A 23,173-nucleotide genomic window follows, 5' to 3' on the forward strand; every position below is an offset into this window, starting at 1 on the left:
GCTTTGGGTTAGCTTGTAGCTAGTTCGACCGGGTGTCATCAGATGATCCCAGCCTTACAGCCCCACCCTCAGCTCCACCTCTCTTCCCTTTTATGGAATTGTCTGGGCTTGACGGAACCTGTGACACGGTCAAAATGGCGGTGGTGGCCACCTCCCATTTATCTTCAAAAATGTGTTATTGGAGTCTATGGAAACCCATTGTCCAATATTTATATGTCGATGGTGTGAAACCATAGAATTCCATAAAATACCTAACTAGCTGCTAGCTCGTTGTTTCTGTAGATCCTAAACTGGAACAGAGGCCACTCAGAAGACCATCTACAGGGTAAGGACTCACAAACTTATCCATAATCATGTGTTCTGATTTTTCTTTAAACTCCTTTAATCTTAATCAAACTCACTTATTCCTGAGAGCGAAGGAAATGAACGGTCTGCAGGTCACTAAAAGTTTAAGTGACCTGGATGGATGGATGTTTTAAACATATAGACGAAATTCCAGACAGAAGTTCAGCTTTGGAAATTATTAAAAGGGATATTCCTCATTAACAGGAAGCTTCTTTTCTTATTTTTATCAGAAGAGGGAAGAAGAAAATTCACACGAGGATAATGAAACATGCCCGGGGTGAAACGAACGAAGGTAAAGACGCACCCAAGCAAGAAGAAAATGTTCCAACATGCATGCAAATTGAGTTTTTATCCTGAGGCATTACAGTGTCCAACTTCCTTTTAAAGTCAAAAACTAGTTAGTCAGTTTCTGTGAGCTGTTATTTCAAATAATTGTCCCTTTGCAATGCAAATGTCATATAATCACAGAAAATTACGACGGATGAGGTTACCTTTGAGTGACTCTCGTCCGCCTCGCTGTATGATCAGTAAGTGGCAAGGTGGGGCTTCTTTGGTGCATTTGTTGTGGCACTTCAACCTAAATTAATACACAACAAAAGACATTTAATTAGTTCAGTTTGATTTGATTATTTATGAAAAAGCAAGATCTGTGCAGACTGGGAGCTTTGAGGGGAATCACGACAGTCGAGAAATCCAGATATCTTGTTTATCCAATTAAGATTGAAACAATAAGGGTTACCGAAGTCCGGGAAAAACAGTTAAGACGGATAAATGAGGGGAAAAACTGATGAATACATCAGTGAATCTCTCCCTTACAGGTAGGGTGAGAAGCTCGGTCATTCGGGAGGGGCTCGGAGTAGACCCGCTGCTCCTCCACATCGAGTGGAGCCAGTTGAGGTGACTCGGGCATCTGGTCAGGATGCCTCCTAGACGCCTCCCTGGTGAGGTTTTCCTGGCACGTCCAACCGTGAGGAGGCCTAAAGGTTGACCCAGGACACGGTGGAGGGACTATGTCTCTCACCTGGCCAGGGAACACCTTGGGATTCCCCCAGAGGAGCTGGCCCAAGTGGCTGGGGAGAGGGAGGTCTGGGCCTCTCGCCTTAGGCTACTACCCCCGAGACCCGACTCCGGATAAGTGGATGAAAATGGATGGATGGATGGATGGATGGATGGATGGATCAGTGAATTTACTGGAAAAAGATTTGATGACGGAGCAAGGATGGTACCTACTTGCAGTTTTTACATTTCAGCCCAAACAACATTCCCTTTCCACACACTATGCATGTCTGGGACATCCAGTACTTTGTGGAAAACCTGCAGGCAAAAGACAGAATGAAAACGTTAGAGACTCCATCCATCCATCAGGCGTTTACCTCCTTAATCCTCCTCTCTGCCTGCTTTCACTTGTCATTATTCATGTCAGTAACATTGTGTGAATAAATCATGGGTTTTACACCAGTACAGGAATTAGAGCGATTTGGAGTTTGGAAGTCTGTGCCGTGGTCCAGCAGGATCACCTTCCAAACAAACAAATCCACATCAACAACTAGTTCCCTGCACAAACTGACTGAGCTTCCTAAAGAACATTTATGATCATCGGCTGTGTTTACTGGATGCCAGCAGAGTGGCTGGCCAGCTAATGGCAGGTGACTAATGCAGTTTGACAGAATCAAAATCTCTATTAGACCCCTCCTTTGGCTTAATTGGGAGTCACTTCAACCACTTTTATTTGAAAACTGTTTATTTATTTATTTATTTAATGGTGGACTGTCGATTATGTGTGTGTGTGTTTGGGGGGGGGGGGGGGGGGGGGGGGGGGATTTAGCATGATGAAGTGTAGAATTAGAAATAAATCCAGTTGTCTTAAAGGGGACATCTTATTTATATGGTCGGTATCAAACATGTTCGTGAAGGTCATTGAACTGAATCCCTCTCCCGTGAACGATTTCAACAGTTTTGTTCTCCACAGTTTCAGTACCTTCTAGAATGAGGCGTTTCAGGGCCCTGTCATGTTGAGCTGGCCACGCCCGCCCCTCCCCCATTCCGGATGCTAGCGACCCTTTGCACGTGACGTCACGCCACTCATGTGACCGCCCCCTTCGCCATGATAGACGGCAAAAAGACCGTTTGCACCCGTAGAAACTCCAGTGAAGCTAGTCAAAACAAGCCAGTTTGTAGCCTTTTATGGTTTATTGAGTTGATGTGACAGTAAAATGGTTTTAGCTTGCTGCGTGGTCGGCTGCACTAACAGACGAGGACGTAAACTCAACTCCTTTTGTTTTTTTAATAACTTTGATGGAGACTGAGGACGGAGATGAACTGCAGCGATCAGCGGACTAGCAGCCCTCAGATTAGCAGCGAACATGTTTTTAGCGGGTAAGATTAACGTTCATTTCTTTCACAAGGAAGACAGGGACAGGGATAAATGTTTATACTAGTTATTGACAATCCTGATGGACGGGTGTTTCACCACGGAGGCTGCGCTCCGTCCACTGTAGTGTAAAGCGAGACAATTATTAACAATATTAAAGCTCCGATGTATGATTACGTGTGTTAAAATGACGTTATTTATTTATTTACATGAGCGTCGGCGTTCAGAGATCTTCTCATTCCGGTGTGGGAGCAGCAGCTGGACCCGGTAGCACCACCAGCAACAGAAGCTGGTAGGGATCCGGACTTTTTAACAATCAGCTTTGGTGTAAAGGGAAATGCTGTTTATAACATAAAGTTATAAATCCAGAGGGGTGAATTTAGGAAAAGTCAGCAACGTGTTTACATCGGTGAACAGCTGCAGAGAGAACGTAAGCTAACGCTGGTAAGCTAGTTAGCATACCGCTCTCTATGAGCCCCGCTAGATGTGCTACCTCCTCTGATAACTGAACTGGGCATGAACCAGTGGAAGGAATGCTGGAGGAGTTTTGTTTTTGTTTTGATCGCAAAAACAACTTCAGGCTCTACTTTTCCCTTTGTGTAGTACTCGTGTCGCTCACTGTTTACATGCTTTTGCCATCCACCATGGTGGACCCACGTGATTAGGTGATGCCGGTGCAAAGGGTCAATAGGGAGCCTAACCCCTACTTCACACTGGTAGCATCAGCGGTAACTGAAAATCTCTGATATCCAGGAGGGGCTAATAGTAGAGAAGCTGCTCCTCCAGCAGTATCTCTCTTGTATGTGAGAGGTGGTTTAATTCAAATGTACTCATTTGTGACATCACAATCTGGGACAGTTTAAAACTGCTTATTTTAGGTGCAAATTTCCTAAAACCAATCACTGACAAGAAACAAGCAGAAAAGATGTGATCTTTTTTTATGTCTGGAGTGTTTAAAGAAGTAGTAGAGATCTACATGGCAGTGGATGGAGTTTTATAGAATACATTCCCTTTAAAAACCCAAAATGCACAGTTTCAAAATAAAAAGATATGGAATATAAGAGAAATTCTATTTGTAGAGCCTTGATCTCACCTCGAAGACTTCCAACAAGGACAATGTCCCAAATCTCAGTTTGACTGTTTGATCCCTCAGGCATCAAGTCAAAAACAGAAATCACTGATCTATGCATAACATTTATTTGGTGTCAATCACAGAAATTCCCACAAAGGAAAACTCACACACCCTAAAAGGAAAATCACACATTTCTTTTTAAACCAACCTGTGTTTTATTGAGTTTCCCAAATCTCTTCGGGCTATCTGTGGGGACCAGCGAGGCACTGAGAGGGTGTCTAAAGAGAGAAAAGAAGACATGTAAGGTCCTCGCTTTTTTGTTTAAATGCTAGTGCTGACAGAACATGCATCTAAAATGATTAAATGTCTTGCTTTTAGTGTTCATTTATCATAAATGACATTTCAGGGTATAGACTAGATTCTGTAGCGACCTTTTAGTCTTCGACTTCATCAGCAGTTCTGCTGATCCAGTGTCAAGACATCACTGCAAATTAGACGTCTAAATTGGCAAAGAGGGCAATTAGTTGCATTTAACTATTAAAGTGTTTGGTTAGATAAACGGATATGAAGCAGCCAGCATCATATTCGCCAGTCCGAACAGAAATCACCTTTAGCATTAAACCCACACTTTAGATTCTGTTTGTTAATTTAGGGCAAAGATCATTTAAAACAGCTTGGGTTTACAATTGACCATGTAAGATATGTGAGCATGTACTTGTTTAACTGCCTTCTCTTTCCATTTTCTCCTTGCTACAGGGTTGGGATTGGTCGTGCATTTTCAGCTCCACCGGTTTCACATGACTGAACACGTATTGAGGCCCAGATAACCTAAAGATACCCTGAATATCTAACAAAAACCCAAAATCTTCATTGCAAGATGATCCTGCTTGTCCAGTTGTGTGTATTTAGCCCTCAGTTCCTATTGTGTCATCCATCTGAATGTTGTGATTTCTAATAATAGATGTATTTATAATAATCTTTCCAACAGATTATGCAAAATCCACACCATTTTATCATCCCATTTTATCGAATAGTCTCCCAATTTGGAATAGATAAGAATAGCTTTTAGAATACCACCAAATTAAATCTGTAGTCAAACAAAAATTTAAGCTCAATAAAAAAGAATTACAAACACCACCAAGGGTATTAGACTTTTATAATCTCAAAACCACCAAACTACTGTCTAAAGTATATAAGACACTGTCCAAAATAGACGATAGAATTGCAATCCCTATTGAAAAATGGGAGGTGGATCTATCAGTCAGCTTTGACCAGAACTTCTGGTCCCAAACTTGTTTAAAAACTTTTAAAATGATCAGACACTCCAATTTACAATTAATTCAGTACAAAATTCTACACAGAGTACACTATACAGGTCATCGGATGTTCAAGACGGGCTTCGTGTCGACACCTGTACACACTGCACAAACAACGTTCCTGACAATTACATTCATGCACTGTGGTCCTGCCCACCTGTCCAGGAATTTTGGGGTAGAGTATGTGAAGATCTGTCAAAGTCTCTGAAATGTCATATCCCAACTTCCCCCTCTCTTTGTTTACTGGGAAAGCTGGACGATGTCCCGATTGAAACATCTGTGGTTCACGTGGTTCTGACTGCCATATGCATCGCTAAGAAAACTATCCTCTTGAATTGGAAAAATAGAGAAACTCTCTGCATTAACCAGTATAGAAATCTTTTGTTAGATCATATTACACTTGATATAGCCTCTGCTTCCACTTCAAATCAATCTCTCTGGGCTCCTTTGATCGGTTCCATCACATAGTGATGATGGGGGACCGTTGATATTGTCCTGCGGGATGATGTGGGTGGGGGGGTGGAGGGTCTGAGTTTGGAGTATTCGGATGTTCCCTGGAGGTGGGTTCACTGGGGGGGTGTCTGGGACTGGGGGGCCGTTGCCCCCCTCTGGAGGTGCTTGGGTTACCTCGGGGGGTGGACTACTGGTGGTTGTGAGTGGGGCCCCTTGGAGGTCTTGGCGGCGGTCATGGGTCACTGCCTAGCAGCTGCATTGCCCCTGGGCGGGTCTGGGTGGGGGCTCGGGGATGGCCGGCCCCATGTGGGGATCTGGGCGGGGCCTTGGGGGTCGGGTCCTGACATGTATGCTGCCGGGAAGAAGGCAGGCACATGCAGCACTGCCTGGCCCGTGTTCAGGGGCCTCGGGTAGACCGTGGCTCCTCTGCTGTCCCATCACAGGGGAGGGGGAGGACCCAACCTTACCTGGATGTTCTATGTCTTATATATTCTGGAAGTTGTGCAAATGCAGGGATGGGCATAGATATTCTGCTGGGGTGGGGCTGGGTTGGTGCCCTCGGACTCCGCGAGGCTCTGTGATGCTGCTGCTTTGGGCCCTGGCAGGATGGGCTGAGGTCTCCATGCCCTGGGTGGCATTTTGACAACAGAGGTGCCTATTGGGTCCAGTGCGGGAGCTGGCTCCCTGGAGGGCTAAGCCCAACCAGCCATTCCTCCCCATCCCCGCATATTTTTCTCCTCCTGCTCCTTCACATCATCACACAAACATACACATAGGACCTTGGGGGGTGGACAAGTCAGGGAGTGTGGGTATGGACCCCATTTCCACATTCCTGTGGCAACCTGCCCCCCAATTGTATCTGTACCTTATACACTTCCACTGAAGACATTACACGCAAACACACACTTAGGGCCTTGGGAGTGAGCACATTCAACTGCACTTGGCAGGCGGATTTTTCAGCCTCCTCCCAAGTGCCGGTGCCCACTTCCAATTTTAAACTGCACTTAGACACCGAGGGCTGTGGGTGCAAGTGGGGTGGTGTGGTGGCATCAGCTGGCATAGGCCAGACAATGTCCGCACTGCCCGCTCACCACAACCATGGAATACACCTCGTCAACACACAACGCTATAATGGAGCAGGCGGAGGGAGACTAGGGGTCTTAGCACACCTCTGTTGTTGCTAGGCTTCCTGGGGCTGGAGGCTAGGAGGGAGATCTGACCGTCTGGTTGGGGTCTGGGGTGGTGGGTTGCTGTGCTCAACGTTGGGTGGGGGAGCCTGCTCATCAGCACCCCAGCAGAAAGGGTCAAACTCTGGTAACCGGTGATGGTTGTACCCCATGTGCAGCAGTACCAGGACCAGAGTTAATACGGGGTGTATCGTCTCCCCTCCCCCTGCCACACCTGGTGTGGGGTGTGGTGCCTTGGTCTGCCTGAGTGTTCGTGGCTCCGGGTCAGGGGGTTTAAGATCTTTGGCGTCTGCCTGATCAATCCCGGTGGCTGCCTGGTGGGGTCTGGGTCCCTGGGCTCTGCTGGGTCCCCGGCGGGGGTGGTCGCCCCTGGGTCCCGGGTCGCTGGGTCCCGAGCTCGGCCGGCTAGGGGTGGGAGGCTGCGGGCGGGCCTGTGGGCTTGCTGCTGATATCTCCCGGGACTCTGCCGGCTGCTGGTTGTGGCCCCCCGGGGCGATCATCTGTGCCTCTCGAGGGGGGCGGGGGCCTTTCTGGTTGCAGTCTCCTTGGGGTTCCTGTGCTCTGGGGCAGCGCCTGGATCTCTGGGACTTGGAGCTCCCCCCGTCTCCTACACATCTTTGGGGGGCAGATCTTTGGTCTCTCACACTCTCTATTGGACGCTCCTATAGAGAAACCTTACATAAACAAGCGCGTGTACACACACAGGTGCTCACATGGTGCTCTCATAAGTATGGGTTTGGGCACGTTAAACACAGGTCTTAAGGCTGTCGTTGCCACTAAATGCACTGTGATTTATTATCATGTGATTGTTCAGTTAAACAATGTTGATTTTATATTTCATCATCAAGTTGACACAGTGATAGCTTGCTCCTGTTGTATTGTTGTTGTGTCCCTTTTTTTCTATTCTTTCTCTTTCTGCAGGTCTAGAAGCAGACTCTTGTTCATTATTGTTTATTTTTGTGACCCCCCCCCCCCCCCCCCCCACCACCACCACCACCACCACCCCTTCCCCCCTCTCTCCCCAACTTGTGTCTTTTCCTTTCTCTTTCACCTCTGATTCCGTGTCCGGTCGGAATTACAAAGCATTCAAAAAACAACAACAATAAAGTTTTAAGTATCAGGCGTGACATTAAAAGCATTGACGCTCCACCTGAGAGTAAATCTGTAAGGCTTGTCACCAGCATTCAGACATCAATTATGTTTGCTTCACAGCCAGACAGGACACGGTTATAAAAATAATAATAATAAAAAAAAATAACAACAAAAAAAAAAACAAGAGCCAGCCGTTTCCCTCGTCCTCTCACTCCCAAAAGCAAGAACGTGAGCAGCTCTCATCTGCACGCTGTCCTCACTCCTGCTGAGCGGAGGCAGTCTACGGTGTTCACCATTGAGAACACCCCCAAGAAAAACAATTATTTAAAGAAAAAACTGACCAAACTGTGAGGCTCCACCCGTAAATCCCCCACGGCTCGACCCGACAGCTGGAAGTCACCACAATCGACTTCAAAAGGAGTAAAAAAAGCTTCTCAAGCTAAGAGCACATCTGCAAAGTCTCCTGGGTTGACCGAAAGTGCTCGCAAGAAACAGATGTCTGTAGAGCATGAAACTTTTGGAAGTTCATGAAGATGATGCGCAGAAGGAAAGTTTGAGGACTGCTGTGGAGAATGCATAATTGTTAAAAACATTTTTTTTTCAAAATTTCGTTGTCTTTTAGGACATTTTGCACTTTGCATTTTTTTCCTTTGAATATTGTTATATTTGTTAATAAAATAAAATAAAACCTTAAAAAAATGGATTCAGGTTCAGAGATGTTGTGCATCTGTTATTGTTGGTGATATTTCATCATGCAAACATGGTGGAAAATGTCTAGAACTAGCCCAAAAGAGTCTGTATCTGCAATCTGTTTACACTCAGCGGTACCTCCTACCGCCATGATTCATGCTCCTGTTTCCTCACTCAGTCACTCACCAATGCTCTCCAGGACATAAGGAAGAATATGAAAGAGGTATCCTAATATCTCTCCTGCTTTTTATTGGTTCCTAGTTTTGTGACCCAGAGGTCTTTTCATCAGTTCCTGTTGATCCAGCAACTCTCCGTAGTTTCAGCTTCTCACTAAATACTGCTTTTATGGTGTTGGATGAATCCTCGAGTCCCATCCACCAGATCGTTGCATATATATGTAGTTTAACCATCTTCCTGCAGACTTCTACCCTCACTGGGCTGACCTCTAGGTGATACTGTGATTCATTCAAGTGATTTTGGATCAAGTGTAAATAAGAAGCACCTACTGATGTTTTGAGCATGTTTGAATAAGTTCGGTAGTTAATATGATGCAAACAAACAATAAAAGCATTTTTTTATTCTGAAACCAGGACAAAACCCTTTTATTTTTGGTTTTTGTGGGCTTCGCTGAAGGTATTGTTTGGTGATTCGGCCACATTTCTATATTCCATTATGAAGAACTCTGGCTTAGCAGGAATTTCACACAACCTGTCTTGCTGTGTCCATTAGTGGCTGCAGAGAATGAGAAGCCTGGTGCATTTACGCGTTACCTCCTAATGACAGGTGAGGATGGCAGCCTCCGCAGTGATGGCTGGGAGCGCTGCTGGTTGTGATGGATAAGTCAGGAGGTGATGGGACTCTCGTAATGTGCAGGCTGTCAATGATTCAGTAATGAAGCAGCTGTGTTGGAAACTGTTGACAGAGTCCCAGGTCACACTAGCTGCTTTTACAGGACCGTAGCGTTTGCTAAACGGGATTTGCCGCGGCTCCCTGGGGGGGGGATTTTGGCATTTACAGTAGCAAAGCTGAAGCTAGAAACTACTGCCATCAGGCACCTCTCCAACCAAGACGAGATAAAGGGAGGTCGCTTTTAGTTCTGAGGTGGTCGCCAAGCCTTCACAAAGCTATTTTGCAATCCATCACATTCTCTAGCTCACAGAAAGCAAAACCAAGAAGGCTCCAGACACTCATAATGACTCTGGGACGTCTTTAAGAGGAAAGTCGCTGACTAAGATTTTCAATCGTGTTCAAAAGTTCAGCAACACGAGACCAAAGTTGTGCAATTCCCACAGGAAGATTGCAAACCCCCACAAACATCTCGCATGTGCTTCTTTATCATCAGTCATTTATTCTCACCATTCACTGTGTCATTAATCCATGAAATGCATTTTAGCTTGGCAACAACAAAAGCCTAAATACACAAAAATAAAACTTTAAATGGTATAAATCTAGTCAAGGGAGGGCGGTGAGAGAAAAATACTTCTAGGAGTAAAATATAATAGTTTTATAAAGATTTTTATGTAAATTTATTCATAGTTCTGGGTTTAATTTCAGTAGGAAATGAAAACCTGGAGGACAGAAGTACGAGGAAAACTCGAGGTTGGTGTGTGTCCGTGTGGGCAGACGATCTAAAAATAATCAGGGAAATATGAAAATGAAGAGCAAACAAAATGCTACTTCAGGAGGAATTTTCCTCAGGAAATCAAAGTCTGTAAGGGACGGTGTGCATGAGATGAAGTCATATGAGAACGGATAGAAAATATCTACTTTTGCTCGGTCTAATGAAGAAAGACACTGGGTTGGGTTCCAGGCAGAAATCCTGCATGATTACCAAACAAGTGAGTGGTTTATAACCTCGTTTTTATCCAAGTCTTCCCTGGGGAAAAAAGGTGCATGAAACGCTAAAATCATTATCAGCTGGGATCTTTTGGCGATAGGTATACCAACTAAAGTGGCCTGACTCAGTCGTCTCAGAAAAGCCAAAACTCCAAAGCCCGTTTGAAATCTCTAGTAAAATAAAACCAACTCCACTTGTTTCAAACTACATTTCTAGTTTCAGTTAATGCAGTTATGGATAAAAAGTCTTTGCTGAAAACTTCGACACGAGCGACTCGGTTTTATTAATCCATTACAGAGTTGCATGTAATCAGCAGCTGTTGACAATGATAATGCCGTGGCTCTGGTGCCATACAGCATTTCCTGATTCCTGAAACACCCTTCCTCCCCCTCTTGTTCCCGTCTCTCCAGAGGCCCGATGTCTTCTCCGTGCACTCCGATGCACAGCTCAATTACACTCAGTCACCACCGTAACTTAATAAAAAGGGAAACTGACATCATCTGCTTCTCCTCGGCCCTGTTGGCAACTGGCAGATGACTGGACTTGTCAGCGCGGAGGTCAGAGTTATTCATCACCCTTCGAGCTCCAGCGCGCTGCTGATATTATCGCCAGCAACAGTCTCTGAAAGTCCTGAAACTAACCAGCACCACTGCCTCGTGTTGATAAGATCGGACTGAATCAGAATTATGTGGGTCTGCTCTCCAAAATATAAAGATTCAGTGGAACGTGTTATGCAACAACGGATTTGCTCTCACTGGTTTTCTCTCTAACATATAAATTAATATTCTGATCATTTTACTTTTTGATTTGGTTCAACTTTCAGAAAATTCTAACCGGGGATTAAATCAGCAAATTTGCTTTAATCAAGAAAGCATTTCTTACAAAGCTACAGTTTCTATGAGGTCCTGTGTACAGTTCAGCTGCTCACTTCCATTTTCCAGCCTGCGGACATTTCTAACAGCTCTTGTTTAGGCCACATGTGTGTTAAACGTGTGTGCAATACTGGTTTATTACATTTATAAAGACATAAAGAAAAGTGTTGAACAAGGGGGCCATGACAGCAAAGGTTTAACTTAAACTGCAGAAAAAGCAGACATTTCCCAAACATTTCTAAGCAAAAATTGGTCAAATAAACAATAAAATTGTAAAGTGTGCCAAAGAAATGACCACTTCAACATTTCTCCCTGTACATATACATGTGTGTGTTATTGCTGGTGGGACAAATGAGCTCGTAGGAGTTCTGAAACCCCAAGGCGCCAGACGACGGTGTCCTCCATCTCTTCTGATTGGCCTCGGCCTAATTAAGATGACTCCTTCAAACCGCCTCCTCCTCCACTCAAATGTCACAAGACACACACCACACCATGACATTTGGATTTACTGTGTTAATCTTGACCCCTCTCTCCACAGCAGCTTCAGACCCATCTCTAAACTTCCGTTCATCTCCAAGATCTTGGAAAAGGTTGTGGCTAAACAACTCACAGCTGCTCTTGATGAACAGAACATCTATGATAGCTTCCAGTCAGGTTTTCGTAGAGCTCATTCTACTGAAACAGCTCTTCTTAGGGTCTCTAATGACCTTCTGACCCACAGTGATGCAGGGGACTGTTCTGTTCTGGTCCTGCTGGACCTGACTGCAGCCTTTGACACTGTTGACCATCACCTGCTACTGGAGAGGCTGAGAGACTGGGTAGGCCTATCAGGATCTGCTCTGGAGTGGTTCTCCTCTCATCTCTCTGAGCGCTCCTTTTCTGTGGCCGTCTCCAAGTTTGGGTCCTCCACCACCTCTCTTACCCATGGTGTCCCACAAGGTTCTGTGCTGGGGCCTCTGCTCTTCCTCCTCTATCTGCTTCCTCTTCAGCACATCCTGAGCTCCTTCAAAGGAATCTCCTACCATCTTTATGCAGATGACATCCAACTGTACATCTCCTTTAAGCCCCATGAGATGTCTAAGCTGCAGCTGTTACACACCTGCTTAGACTCTATCAAAGCCTGGATGGCTGGGAGCTTTCTTCAGCTGAATGAAGATAAGACTGAGATCCTCATCTGTGCCCCAGACAAGCTGGTTCCCAAAGTCAGAGACTCTCTTGGTCAGCTTGCTTCTCACACCAAACCTTCTGTCAGGAATCTTGGCGTGACCTTTGACCCAGCTCTCACCCTGGATTCTCATGTCAGTTCTCTTGTTGGCTCTTCCTTCTTCCATCTCAGGAACGTTGCTAAGCTGAGTCCCATTCTGTCCCGCTCTGAACTTGAGACAGTTCTCCACACCTTCATCTCCTCACGCTTAGACTACTGTAACTCTCTTTTCACGTGTCTGAGCAGAACCTCCCTGAACCGTCTACAGGTGGTTCAGAACGCCTGTGCTTGGCTTCTGACCAAGTCCTCCAAACACACCCACATCACCCCGCTTCTCCTCCAGCTTCACTGGCTGCCAGTCACCTTCAGGGTTCATTTCTAGATCCTGGTTCTGGTCTATAGGGCCTTACATGGACAAGCACCATCTTACATTGGTGATCTTCTTAGTCCCTACACCCCCAGCAGGTCCCTGAGGTCCAGTGATCAAAGCCTACTGGTTGTGCAGCACCAGGCTAAAGGTCAAAGGTGACAGATCATCTGCTGCTGTGGCCCCCAGACTCTGGACCTCTCTCCCCCTGAGCCTGAGATCAGTGGACTCAGTGGTCTCCTTTAAGAAGCAGCTGAAGACTCACCTGTCGAGGCTTTGGTGTGAACTCCTGCTGATTCTTCCCGACTACATTCTCTCCATGCTGCTGTTTCTAACAATTCTGTCCTTCTCTGGATCCTGTGAAGTCCTTCTTCTTTAATATTTTTAATTAAAAAACATTTCCCTTTGCCCCTTTTATTACAAAGTTTTCAATCATTTTTATTTTTTGTCCTTGCGAAGCGCCTCACACTTTTTATCTTGTGAGGCGCTATATAAAAAAAGTTTCTTCTTCTATTGTGTCAAAAGAAAGAAAACTGCAATTTTAAAGTGACAGTGTGTATTTTTCCTGGCGTTAGGGGGCAGTAGATTCCTAAATCGTTGCAAGCAAGCATTATTTTGGTGTTAGAGTAAGACCTGACCAACAGATGCCCATTGGGGTCAAAAAGCCCTGGGGAGTGCAAACGAGCAAAATAACGAGCTGATCAGACTCCCTTTCATCACTGGCAACAAGTGAAGAGGTCAATGTGTAAAAGAACATTTAAGAATGGCGAAAATGTTTCACTGTTACAAATCAGTACATGTATTTTGTCCTCATGGGCTCCCGTAGAAGGAAACCGTAAATTAAATTTGGCTCAAAAAATATATGAAAAATGATGCCCAAATGTTGAAAAATATTGACGAGCTTTGCAACATGAAACCATAAAAATCAGGTTTAAAAGACATGGGAGCGGGTGGGCGACGCCCTATTAGATGCCAAATATAAACAAATGGCTTAAAGAAATCTCAATGAATCACCAAAACTATGAAGTTTAACGGGCAGAGTGACACGTAAGGCTATTTGGATGAAAGCTTCAATCAAATGCTTAAAATCAATTGAGGGCACACGCAAAACAGTATCTCAATGGTAGAAATGAACACTCACTCACTTCAAAGGTTATGAAAAATAAGAGTTTAACACAAAATAGTCATACAGTAAACAGGCGAGGAGAATCTCTGCAAGGCTGTAAAGTGATGAGGGGGTGTTTGCTGCACATTGTCCTGTATTATCTCACATCGTTGTCATACAGCAGCCATATTTTACTGACTATTGAGCACATTCTCATTCCTTTCAACCCATGTGTCTGTCTGCAGAGTGGAACGAACACATTTGGAACGGCAGACAAACAAAACGGTTTGAAATTAGACGTTTTTTTTCTGAGCCTGCATGAGAGAAAGAAAAAAAGAAACCGTGCTCTGATGAACAAGAGACAAAGGCAGGTTGCACAGTTGCTATGGTTACGGCTGCACGCCGATCACAGCCGTGTTGCAGCATGGTGTGCTGTCATCTTTGTCAAACAAGTACACAAACATTCACTTTTTTCTAAATCACACAAAAAACTCAAGAGATAAGGAGACAGTAATAATCATGGTGATGAAAACAGTGATTATCTTTGATGAAACGAGTGTGTGCAAACGGCTCCATAGATGTGAAGTTTTTAAAGAGATGGAAGTTCTACTATAATTATACCATAAAATAATTGCTGCTGGAGACTTGCAGGCTCTGAAGATACTTCCTGATTTGGGAACAGCCAAGAGGCATGTTGGATCAGGACAAGTAAAGGGATGACCAAGCAGATTTTAATGACGTTATTATGGTTAATATAGCTACAAATATCTAGTTTCTCACTAGACAACGAGTCTGTTGTCTGCTCGGTTCTCTTGGTTCTACTTAAGCAGCAGCATTCTGAATGAGCTGCGGTTGCTTTAAAGTCGTTTTTGGAAGATCGGACAAAACACTGTTGCAATAGTCCAGCCTGCTGGAGATGAGGACATGAATGAGTTTGTCTAGGTCTGGTATGGATAGCAATGGGTACCGAATTCGGTACTTTTTAAAGGTACCGACCGAATTCCATAGTACCGACTGAGCACCGATTCACGTCATTTGAAACGGTGCCTCGTTTCGGCACCCGTCCTTCATAACGAGAACTTGCCTAGACAGCTGCGCATGCGCAAGAGCGTTATGTCGTCGGTCGCTGCGAGCGAGTTGTAAACAGAGCAGCATGGTAGAAAGAACGCACGCTAACGCTTGGGTCCACTTCACTAAATATGATGGGTAACTGGGTGATGATGAAACCAGCGACAACGATCTAAGTGAGACATCCTCATCTTAATCTGCTCCGGTAGGTAAATAAAATTAGCTTGATATGTTAGCTTCCGTTCCGCTAATGGTGCGTTCGCTTTCTCCTCGGAACTCCAAATTTCCGACTAGATGAACATGAACGCGCTCTAAAGTTTGGCTTCACTTTACTAAATGCGACGGGTGATTGGGTGAAGATGAAACCAGTGACAACGATCTAAGTGTGAGGCATCATCGTTTTAATCTGCTCCAGCAGCTACATAAACTGTTTAAGATAACGTTAGCTTGATATGTTAGCTTCCATTGCCACCATTGTTATCAGCTAATGGTGCGTTCGCTTTCTCCTCGGAAATTCTAACTTCCCAGTAGGAAAAATCAAATGAAAAAAGACGGCAAAAGGAATGAAGATACACATTAAATTTAGTTCACAGTAAAGATGTTTGCTTCAGTTTAATTATCAGCTTATAAAACTACAAGGACGATGTTAAAATACAAACAGTTGTATGTTATTTATCGTGATATTTATCAAATATGGTTATATATTGAGAAAAATATATATTTAATTATAAAAGAGAATTAAAATATTAAACACTCAAAAGTATCAAAAATTGGTACCGTTAAGTACCGGTATCGATTCCTAGGTACCGGGAATTAGTACCGAATCGATTCAAATGTCAAAGGTACCCATCCCTAGGTATTGACATGAGGCCTCTGACTCTTAATATTTGATGAAGGTGATAAAACACTTATCTAGGGGTGCTCCACTAAGATTTTACCTGTTCACTGGTTTCCAAGAGCCGTATGTTTTCTGTGACGTTATAATGAGTGCTACAGACTACATGATCTGGAAGTAAAGGAACAATAACATCATCTAAAATGGCCTGAATCCATTTAGACAAAAACATGTATTTTGTTTTAAAGAGAGAGGGTGTTGGTCTCTGATCACAACCTCTAAGCCTCCTGCTCACAACCCAAGGTTTAGACATGAAGAGGTGTCTTGTGTCAGAGGTCAAATATCTTCTAGATAACCAGAAAAATTCCAGCTGTTTTTATTTAAATCTCTCAGCAGTAGCTCAGGGGGCAGAGCGGGGTGTCCAGTAACCGGAAGGAGACGCGCAGGGATGTCTGAGAAATTAAACAAAGTTTGTTGGATTTACAGAAAGTTTGCAATAATCGTTAAAACAAAATCAGGCAGGTGCATGAAGCGTTTTTATAAATAAAGTTTGGTAGCTTAAGACAACATGAAGGGTTAACGAAGCTTTCAGTGGGATAAAAATGTTCCCTACAAAAAGCAACGGGAACCTCACACTAACTAAAGCTAGGTTTCATCAGTTAAGGAGGATCGCCAAGGTTAAGCATCTGCTCTCAACCCACGACTTTGAGAGGGTGATTCACACGTTCATTACATCACGCCTTGACTGTTGCAACTCACTGTACCTTGGTCTCACTCAGGCTCACCTCTCCCATCTTCAAACGCAGCAGCACGCCTATTGACGGGTTCGGGAAAGCGGATCACATCACCCCAACTTTAGCTTGGCTGCACTGGCTGCCTGTGGATTTTAGGGTCCAGTACAAGGTTCTTTTATTAAAGCTGTACACGGCCTTGCTCCGCAGTATCTGTGTGAACTTTTAGTTACTCGCTCCCCGTCTCGGCCACTGAGGTCAGCCGACCGGTTTCTCCTGGAGGTGCCGAGAACGGAGAGAAAGCTCAGGGGTGACGGAGCTTTCTCAGTAGCAGCTCCAAGGTTGTGGACTGCACTCCCAATCCAGATTAGGATGGTTTCGTCACTGTCGGGTTTTTAATCCCTTTTAAAGACTCATCTGTTCTCAGTTGCTTTTCATTCAGTTTGAGAATGCGTCTGTTTTAGTAGCTTTTATGTCAGTTTCATTTGTTTGTTTTTACTTTTGATGAACTTTTATCTTATTTTTAGCATTATAGGAAACTTCTGTTTGTTTTGGCTTGTTAAAGAGCAAGTCACCCCCAAATAAACTTTTTTTTGCTGATAAACTAAATAAACAAGTGTCTAATCGTGCTGCAGACACGTGTCGTCAATAATTTGGCACTTCAGTGCATCTTAGTTCAAATTTAAATATTCTGCCTAAAACTGGCAGTGTTGTGCCGTTGTCAGGTAAAAACTCTGCACTGTATTTGAATTTAAATCTGCCACCGCTATTGGCTAAGAAGTATGATATGATGTAAACTGGTACATTATGATGTCACAATGATGTCGTGAGCCTGAGTGTGTGTGTATTTGTTAGCGGCTCCGCCCTCTCGGTCTGCCAGGCAACAGCATGTGTTGCATTTTTCAAACATAAAGCAGGAGTGGAGTTAGACTCTGGTAGGGGTTGACTTGCTCTTTAAGCTTTTATGCTGTTGTAGTGCTTTATAAATACGGTTAACTTGACTAGACGTGATGTTTAATGGGATCCAGTGACAGCAGATCTTTAAGGCGGTATTAGTTTCAGTCAGTGAGTGATGGGAGAGTTCTTCGGGGTAAACATCTGAAACAGTCGAGGTTTTCTTATTAAATTAATCCACCAGGCTCAGTAAAACAAAACAAAAATAAGACAATCGAGGTTAAAGATACAAACTAAAAGAATCAAAATATTATTTATTGGCTTTTTTGGATACAGATTCACAAATGCTGTGTGACATGTTGTGTGCTGCTGCTGCTATCCTGCTGTACCCGAGCCAGTGCAATATTGCAATTTCCCCACTGAGGGACTAATAAAGGTATTTTTATTCTCATATTCTTAATAAAATGCTGAATTAATACTCATCCTGCCTGGTGGTATGAGGATTTTTCTTTGCCATGTTTTAGAAGTTATTTTAAGTCGTTATTTATCTGCCAGTCCCAGAGGGGGCCTCCAATGTGCCACCGCATTTGGTTGCTAGGAGACGTGTGATGCAACTGCAAATCATCTAAACGAGGTTACAGAGAGCGAGTGACGTCACTGGAACACATGTAGACATATAAAAGAGAGCTGCGCACAAAGCGTTTGGAGAACGTTTTAAGCCATTTATATCCACAAGCACACACTCGCACACTCTCCCTCTCTCTCTCTCTCTCTCTCTCTTTCCCTCCATTTCCATCACACACACACACACACACACACACACACACACACACACACACACACACACACACACACACACGTTTTGAAACAGGTGTGTGAGCTGGTCAGATGCCAGGACTGAATCTCCAAGCGGTGTGGTGGTGGTCACAACCAGTGCTGTCTCTCTCTCTCTTGGCTGTGTGGGCTCCAACAGCCGCAGGCGCCAAAGGTGAGACGAACACAAGAAAACGGGTCTCTGTGGTCAGCAGAACATTTTACACCAGAAGAACAAGGATCTACTTCATCAAGCAGGAGCAAAACAACTCAAAAGTGATTCAGATCCCATGTGGACCATGAGTTAAGACGGGTTTCTGGACTGTTGGCGTTGTATTTAGCCGTTTGTCTGACTTTTTTCTTTTTCCGGATGCAGCTACTCTAATGTGCTGTGCTAAGGCTGCTGTTGGTCAGCTGGCATCGCATTTCAGGATGTTTACTGAAAATGACCAGTGAAATAAATGATGTGCCGTAATCCATGGACGTAATTTTGGAGGGGGTACAGGGGGGACATGTCCCCCCTACTATTTCCAAAGTCAATTTTTGACCCCTGCACTTTTTACCATCCAAAAACAATATTACTTTATATTAAAATGACACTGGTTGAGCTCTAGGACCAAGCAGAAAACAACTGTTTGTGTTGAAGCCGGTTTCCCATTAGAGCATACTGTAAAGATCCCCCCCGCCCCCCCCCCCCCCCCGTGCCCCCACCCCCCCCACCCACCCACTTCTAAAGTGAAAATTACGTCCATGCCGTAATCATTTCTGAACATTTGGAATTGACTTGACCCGTTTAGATAATGAATGTGTGCAAAACTCTGCATCCGGCCCACACAAGTTCCTCACAATGGAGCAGGACTGTAGTATTCATTGACTGTGTGCTGCATCTGCCAAGAACGACACAGAAAGTCGATGATTCATACAGTTTGTATCTAAAACCTTAATCCTGCTCGGTCTACTGTAAGCCGTAGCATTTTGTCATTCAGGGAGATGTGGATGAGCGAGTTTGAACACGAGATGCCAAACAGTCTCACTCCCTGGACACACTCATGCTCTAATCAACCGTGTGGGCTGGTTCCACATGTGGAAATAGTGTGTGATTCACTCAGAAGAATAAAATATCTACACTAAACACAATAACATACTCTTTGCTCTAAAACCCAACCGTCCATGTGACATACCCCTTCATCGCAGCCAGTACATCCTTGGGGAAGCTAAAAAAGCTCTCAGGCCAGTCGGAGCTCAGTTTAGACTGGCTACTGACTCATCCTGAGCAGACAGCACACGTTCTCAACCAATCTTGTGTTTCTGTTTGATTCGCATCCCTCGGAGGGGATGGGGGTAATTCTGCTGGCTGCAGGGCCCTGACGTACGAGATGGCTGTGATACCATAATCCCAACCTAGACTCAGGACGGATGTTTATCCCGGCTGACCGGCTGCACACACACAAACATTAGGCTGCACGCTCAGGCGAGCGTTCACACACAAACACACATCCGCCGTTCCTAAAATAAGAACTTGGGACGCATCTATTTTTCTTCACTAAGCTGTTTACATCAAAGCGTAATGTGTACCGATTAGTTGGGAGGTTCTCTCCCTTTTTGGGTTACGTGGCATGTTTGAGTCACACGTCCACGTTGCATCGACCGCGTTGCTTTTGTTTTTTTAAGTTAGTAAACTATTTAAGATCTAAATATGTAAAAACGCTGAACTAACAGAAGGATGGCGTGCTACGGTGTGAACGTTAGGGACTTTTTAGGCTGACTGACCTAAATATGAGATCACGCGGGGCGACGGTGGCACAGGAGTTAAGTGCTCGCCCCAAATCGGAAGGTTGCAGGTTCGAGCCCCGCTCAGTCTGTCACTGTCGTTGTGTCCTTGGCTGCTGGTGGTGGTCGGAGGGACCGGTGGTGCCAGTGCGCGGCAGCCTCGCCTCTGTCAGCGCGCCCCAGGGCAGCTGTGGCTACATCGTAGCTCATCCCCACCAGGGTGTGAATGGGTGAATGACTGATTGTGTTGTAAAGCGCCTTGGGGGGTTCCAGGACTCTAGACGGTGCTGTATCAAATACAGACCGTTTACCATTTATGTGTTAAAAGTTGCTTGTAGATGGTGACCTTGTCAAACAGAGAAAGAGGGAAAAGCAGCCATTACCCCCGTGGCGGGGGGTCTAAGAGCCAGAGGAAAACTTTCTGCTGTTTCCTCTCCAGTCTGATGACAACTTCATTGATTTCCAGCTTGTGCAGTGATGTCCACTGATTGGATTTCTTGATTTTCAAACCGGTCAATTGTCGTTCAGAGACCTTAATAAAGGCAGAGTTCTGGATTGGTCCTTTCATTATTTTCCTCTTGATTTTATTGAACGGAGCTCTGCAACGTCTCATTGGCAGCATCATTGCTTCCCTCCTCCTCACAGGGAAACAACACTGAAGGAGAGGCTGTTGCTCGCCCGACTGCACACTCTGTTGAGGAAAATTAGATTTTTTTTCTACTTTTGCATTTGAGGTCAGTCATTTGTTTTGTGTCTTTTATGGTGTTCTCCAGAAATAGATCGCTGGTTTTATGGCTTCTCCGCTCATTTGTGGCGAGAGTGCTAGGATGGTTGCCTGTTAACGGTCATAAAGAGGCTCCGTTTAAGCTCACATGCTTCGTTCTGCTTGAAGAATTCAGCAAGAAAACATAAAATAAATAAAAGTTGGGTTTTTCTTTGAAAGAGGACCTAATCATATGAAGAATGCTGGTTTAGGCGATTAAAGCAAAGTGATGATTTTTAAATATTTTCTACGTTTAATCACAAAATATCGCCTCTTTTGAGCTCGTTTGAGATCAGCTGTCACATGACCTCCCACTGGATCCTTCATAGAAGACCTGAAGGTCGTTAGAAAAGGTGTGTGTGAGGTGTGACTTTGGTTACAAAGGACGTCATTTTTTCTCACATTTACACAAATGTTCTGTCACATTTTGCAGGTGAAAGGTCGTGACTGGAAATAAGGTCTGCAGACCAGTGGGCGTGACAAACCAGAGCAAAGCTGTTCAGTGAAGCAAAGTCACGTGACGATCGGTTTCCAAACAGCAAAAATAAAAAATGGCGCCACCGCAGCATGTTTGTGGGAAATGTCTATCAAGGCCTAAATCTGACGGAGAAACTGTTCCTGAAGGACGATCAGCAGCTCCTCTAACACGTTTAAATGCTGAGAAGTCCACAGCTTGTCTAGTTTTTAATATTTGAAAAGAGTGAATAAGACTTCCCTAAAACCAGCAGAAAATCCTGGACTTTCGTTCAAATGTCAACTTATATTTGGCACGGCACCTGTTGACTCAATAAAACTGATGAAATAAAACTGATCCAAGGTGCTTCCAACATAAGTCCCTAGACGGGCCTCATAAAGAAGGTTTGGATTGACTCCTTCAAAATAAAATCACATTATTCCTCCGTTTTACAAGAAATTCATTCAGTTTCAGCGGTTTCTGGTGATTTCCAGGTGGTTTGACCAAATGTTGGTATGAACACAATGTTGAAATTATTGAGAGTCACAAATCTTCCTTTTAGAGAATTCACCAACAAAGTCGGGCTCCGAACAGTTAGACGGGCTCTCTTGGCTCTAGGGTACACCGATCGAGACGTCAGCCGGAACCGAGGGCAGAGACAGAACCAGGAAGAACTCTGCTGCGGAGCCTGCGGCTGAAATCCAGCCACCATGACTGATGCAAGCAAGATCCTGTATGGGGACCGCAGCGAGGTCAACAACGCCCTGGCTCAGGCCGACTGGGCCTCCACGAAGCTGGTGTGGGTTCCCAGTGAGAAGGTGGGCTACGAAGCCGGCTTGCTGAAGGAGGAGCAGGGAGACGAGTGTGTGTGGAGCTGTCAGACTCTGGCAAGAAGGTGAAGGTCAACAAAGATGATATCCAGAAAATGAATCCTCCCAAATTCAGCAAGGTGGAGGACATGGCAGAGCTCCCCTGCCTGAACGAAGCCTCCGTGCTGCACAACCTGAAGGAGCGATGCTACTCGGGACTCATCTACACGTACTCCGGTCTGTTCTGTGTGGTGATCAACCCCTACAAGAACCTGCCCATCTACAACGAGGAGATAGTCAACATGTACAAGGGCAAGAAGAGACATGAGATGAGCGTAGACGTCATCAGGCCCTGGCCTCCAGGAAGAAACTGGAGATGGACCTGGCTGACCTCGCAGCACCGATCGATTTAGCAAATAAAGCACGAGACGACGCGCTGAAGCAGCTGAAAAAACTTCAGGCTCAAACGAAAGACCAAATGAAAGAGCTGCAAGATCTTCGTTTGTCCAGAAATGAAGCTGTCAACAGTGCAAAGGAGGCTGAGAAGAAGATCAAGTCCTTGGAGGCAGATCTGCATTTCCAGGAGGACCAGGCCACGGCAGAGAGACTCAAGAGGCAGCTTCAAACTGAGAAGGATGAGCTCCAGGATAGCTTGCGCGCGTGCGTGCGTGTGTGCGTGTGCGTGTGCGTGTGTGTGTGTGTGTGTGTGTGTGTGTGTGTGTGTGTGTGTGTGTGTGTGTGTGTACTGATTAGGATCGTAAATCACTCAGTTTCTCACATTTATACAATTCTCATGTTTTTCATCCTGTGATTGTTTGACTGGAAAAACGACTCCCTTCTTCTCTTGCAAAAGATAAAAAGAATAAAAGTCAGTTCCATCCATCCATTCTCTTCCACTTATCCAGAGTCGGGTCGCGGAGGCAGCAGCCTAAGCAGGGAGACCCAGACTTCTCTCTCCCCAGCTCCTCCGGCGGAATCCCAAGGCGTTCCCTGGCCAGGTGAGAGACATCGTCCCTCCACCGTGTCCTGGGTCATCCTTCAGGTCTCCTCCCGGTTGGACGTGCCCGGAAAACCTCACCAGGGAGGCATCCTGACTAGATGACGAGCCACCTCCACTTGCTCTTC

At 45.0% G+C, this 23,173-nt stretch overlaps 1 protein-coding gene across 4 annotated transcripts in view; it reads right to left on the reverse strand.

Annotated features, from left to right (window-relative positions):
• The window catches only part of ksr2 (kinase suppressor of ras 2), a 134,188-nt gene that overhangs the window by 48,891 nt on the left and 62,124 nt on the right, over positions 1 to 23,173 (reverse strand). For all 4 annotated transcript variants that reach the window (XM_054730262.2, XM_015960538.3, XM_054730260.2 and 1 more), the window contains 3 exons: positions 3,997 to 4,066; positions 1,576 to 1,659; positions 837 to 922 (listed from right to left, as the gene is read on the reverse strand). In XM_054730262.2, coding sequence (XP_054586237.2) covers positions 837 to 922; positions 1,576 to 1,659; positions 3,997 to 4,066 — 240 coding nt within the window. The remainder of the gene's footprint in view (positions 1 to 836; positions 923 to 1,575; positions 1,660 to 3,996; positions 4,067 to 23,173) is intronic.

This window comes from Nothobranchius furzeri, chromosome 10, assembly GCF_043380555.1.
Source record: "Nothobranchius furzeri strain GRZ-AD chromosome 10, NfurGRZ-RIMD1, whole genome shotgun sequence".
Classification (NCBI taxonomy): Eukaryota; Metazoa; Chordata; class Actinopteri; order Cyprinodontiformes; family Nothobranchiidae; genus Nothobranchius; species Nothobranchius furzeri.